Here is a 4036-nt window from a genome sequence, read left to right on the forward strand (position 1 = left end):
TTGATTTATTTTACGTTTATTGAACAGCTTTAGTTAGTTTCAGATTTCTAAACTAGAAATTAAGTACAGATGACACCACATAATGATTTCTGAGACTACACCCATCTTCATCATCAGATCTAATTTTTTTTAAATCTCTACAACCGCAGCTGTAAAGTTTCCTAAGTGCTTTTTGCAAACTTGTGACGCAATCGTAATCTGTCAAAATCTGGCCACAGACGAGCAGGAAGAAACAAACACAGGAACAGGCAAAGAAATACCACACACACACACACACACACACACACACACACACACACACACACACACACACACACACACACACTCTATAGCACTCTGCGTAATAGATTACTATCAGATTAATGGTACACAGCACGATCTAGAGTTACTGAAACAGGCCCTACAACTTTCATATCACTGACGATTACTCATTTATCGTCACTAAAGAAAAAAAAATTGAGGCATGAAGGTATTTCTGGCTTTCATTTAATACAACATGATTCATCTTAACTTTCTTTGTCCACCCATCTGCATGCAAACACATGGCAAAAAAATGTATTGTTTGGGTCACAATGCACACGTATTCCACACCATATCGGTTATAGCCAGAAATGTGTTACTTAAAGTTCTAGTTTTTTTTTTGTATCTCTTATTTTGTGTACCAAATATTGATCCTAATACGTTAAAAACAAAGTAAACCTCTCTCTCTGTTTTGATAACAGATTTTTTAATTCATTCATTTTCAACAGAAGTCCCGTCGGCTCGTATGTATCTACTTTATTGGATCTCTATATACTTTTTTGACTAAATTAAATTAGATATAAATCATGAATGTCCACTCAGCAAAATATCGTCCACAGGGTTGAATTCAAGTTCATTAATACTGCTGAATACTGTATGTAGGTAAGATGACGTGTTACAGCATGAGCAACAGTTAAAAATGATGTCCATCTGTTCCCTGAAATTAAGACGGCAGTGTTTGAGTTTACAGAGACTGAAAAACTAATGAGTTTTTCTCCATTTAATCTCAATTACTGTACGTCGAGGCTCAGAAGAGGCTCTTTTTACTCATCACTTCTGGGTGGAAGTGACACAGAAAAAGAGGGATGGAGTGGAGAGATAGCCGCTGTCTTTTTCCGTGAGTGTCAGAGTGGTGTTAATGACTTCACCCTCGGCGTTTTAGTTGCCATGTGTTTGAACAGGAGTCATTTGTTTCAGCAGGACAGTGTAGGAAGGGGAGAGCGACGAAGAGCTGGCGCTGATGGATGGCGGCAGTATGAAAGGATGAGCTTGATTTACCGAAGGGAGGGGAGGCTTTTGTGACTCACAGGGCCCTAAGGTAGGGCTAGTAAACAAACCTGCCAGTGGAGGTGCATGGTAGGTAGCTGCTGTATCCATGGTGATCATCCTTCACACTCAGATGTTTCCCGGGAAAATGAACTCATGTTTTGGACACAAACACATTTACCGTCTGTTATGGGCTTAGCATTTTACAACATTTTGCTTCAAACCTTTTATGAAAGCCTAATCTGCCTGTTGACACACTTGTAAATCTATTAATCTTTAAACAACAGTCTAACATTTTGGGATATCACTAGAGTTTATTGGATTGTTGACTTTATACAAGAAATTTCCTGATCTTTAAAATTTAAATCAAAGCTCTTGTCTCGTTTAAGTAAATAGGTTAGCTTGACATGACTTCCGGAGATGCTACCAAAATAGGTGCTGAAATCTGATATTTCCTGTAATGTCTGTTGATGCCACTCTCTTGAATGGGAAACATAGCAATACGTAATTGTTTAATCTTTAAACAGTAACTGTATGTGTACGTGCTCATTTAGTATATTTTGAATGAGCCAGGCTTGCAATTTTATCTTTCTAGGCTATATGCTAAGCTAACTGGCCACCGGATATAGCTATATCCATCAGATAGGATGATCTTCACATCTCAAAATAGGAGTCTATGTTTTTTAGATTTACATAGACAAGAAGTTTAATGCTACTTTTCATATGGGTATTCTAACTATAATCTGCAGCGTACAGCTGAGTAGCCTAGCTTAGGATGGGAAACATAAACAGTTAGCCTCTGTTTAAACAGCAAAATCCACCTTGTAGAACCTCCAAAGTTCATTAAAATATCTTAATCAATTTTGAAAAAATTCACAAAGCAAGCAAAATGTAAAATAAAACACAAGGTGACATTTTGTGTGAGACGATTTCTCTCCCTGGCAAGGTGGGAAGAACTAAAGCGAACCGGCTGCTGCCTGCAGCTACTTTTTCTACAGTTTTGGAGTTTGCCCAGTTTTCACAGAACAGGCTTTCAGTTCTTAGAGTCCCCTGTGTACGTGACCGTGGCAACAGAAAATGAAACAGAGGTTAACTGGTGGGAATAAACCTCATAAAAATATATTAAAAACAGCTGTTTCGCTGCCATTCTTCTTATTTTTATTTTCCAGTTTCTTGAATCTATTTCAAGTTCAGGCCAATTTTGAAAAAGTGGTCATAGGAAACTTTGATTGTGTGTGTGTGTGTGTGTGTTTTAATATAAAATGAAAACCTCTTTTGAAAAACCTGGATGTAGCCTCGTAACTTTGTATGGAAAAAAAATGTAATGGATTTAAATTATACTGTGGACGTCAGTGGATTTAGGACAAAAATATTTCAGTTGTATGTGTTTTTACGTCTCTGTGCATACTGCTAATACTGTCTGCCTTTTATGTGTCACTTGGACCTTTAATCTGACTCTTGTGTTTGTGACTGTATCTGACATTTCCTCTGGTGATTAATAAATGTATTTATGCATCTACCCACCTTTAGTCTGGTTTTACACAAACACACGCTTTTTACATGTCATCTAATAACTGTTACCTCAGAGAAAATGAGGGGTCATCTTGCCACCTATCTGTGAAGTGGAACAAGGCCACTGTAAGTCAGTAAGATTTACAGTGAGCACCAACCAGCCTTCTACTCTCTTTTTCCTACTGTGACTAACAAACTCCACCATCTCTACAAATGAATTTCCTCTGGAACAAGTTCCTTTCTCTCATGATTTTTTTATTCAATGCATTTACTTTTCCATACAGTACTCCAGATACTTCAAAAAAAAAAAAAATACAATGTAAAAAATAAAATAGGCAAATAAATACAAAACATACAGTTTTCAATAATCAGCAAACTTTAGCTTCGTAAACATTTATTTTCAATAAATAAAGAATAAATAAGCATTAATGCTACACAGCAGTATGTCTCCTAGTGGTACTTTTGTTGTGCAACTCATATCAGAATATTTTTAGTATCCCCTTCATGCTGTCTTTCATCCAGTCTTTTATGCACACTACATGTTTGCCCTTAAGAGGCAGACATTGCCTGCAGGTCAGCCTGTGTCAGTTCATCCTCACAGCCTCGCAACTTCCGCCTCTCACTCCGATGTGGAATCTCTGGGCATCTCCGGTCTCTGAAGTTATTCCACAACCGGGCACGAAAACTCCTCGGACTGAGGTATTTATTCCATCTAAAACTTGACAGTTTCCACTGTGCGTCAGTCAGCTTATGTCCTTTTGAGGAGTAATCGCATTGTAGGGCAGTGTTTTATCATTTTTTATCTTCCAGTCGTTTAGCCCGTCTTGGTTTTCCTGGTGAGCTCCAGGTATGTTGAGGATTTGAGGAAGCGAGGGTAGCAGTCTTTCTCCATCAGGGTGTAGATTTTAGATTGGGCCACATCGAAACAGGTCTGGCTGGGCTGCTCCATGTTCTCTTTGGTGATCGCTTTGGTCGCATGGTCGAGATTTACCTGTAGACGGGACAAGGGAAAATAGTCAATTGATTATCGATAGTTAACAACAAGATAAGAGAAACCAGCAGTTTGATAGAGTGTGTCTAGTTCTGCTTATCAGATATTTACCTCACGGGGTGCGTCGGAGCCGATGAACTCATCATAGATTTTCTTTGCCTTGCTAGCTAGTTTTGAAGGCTTAGTTGTTTTGTAGTCTTCACATGCCAAGTAAAAGGCAATGTTTTCCTCACTGAACTCTGACAC

General features: G+C 38.3%; 1 protein-coding gene across 1 annotated transcript in view; it reads right to left on the reverse strand.

Moving 5' to 3' along the window:
* Window positions 1-3033: 3033 nt before the first annotated feature.
* The window catches only part of rgs5b (regulator of G protein signaling 5b), a 1642-nt gene continuing 639 nt past the window's right edge, over window positions 3034-4036 (reverse strand). The window contains exons 4-5 of the mRNA XM_031754824.2: window positions 3902-4036; window positions 3034-3790 (exon numbers count right to left, since the gene is read on the reverse strand). The exon at window positions 3902-4036 is cut by the window's right edge and continues 29 nt beyond it. Coding sequence (XP_031610684.1) covers window positions 3614-3790; window positions 3902-4036 — 312 coding nt within the window. The 3' untranslated portion in view covers window positions 3034-3613. The remainder of the gene's footprint in view (window positions 3791-3901) is intronic.

This window comes from Oreochromis aureus, linkage group 18 (assembly GCF_013358895.1).
Source record: "Oreochromis aureus strain Israel breed Guangdong linkage group 18, ZZ_aureus, whole genome shotgun sequence".
In the NCBI taxonomy this organism is placed as follows: domain Eukaryota; kingdom Metazoa; phylum Chordata; class Actinopteri; order Cichliformes; family Cichlidae; genus Oreochromis; species Oreochromis aureus.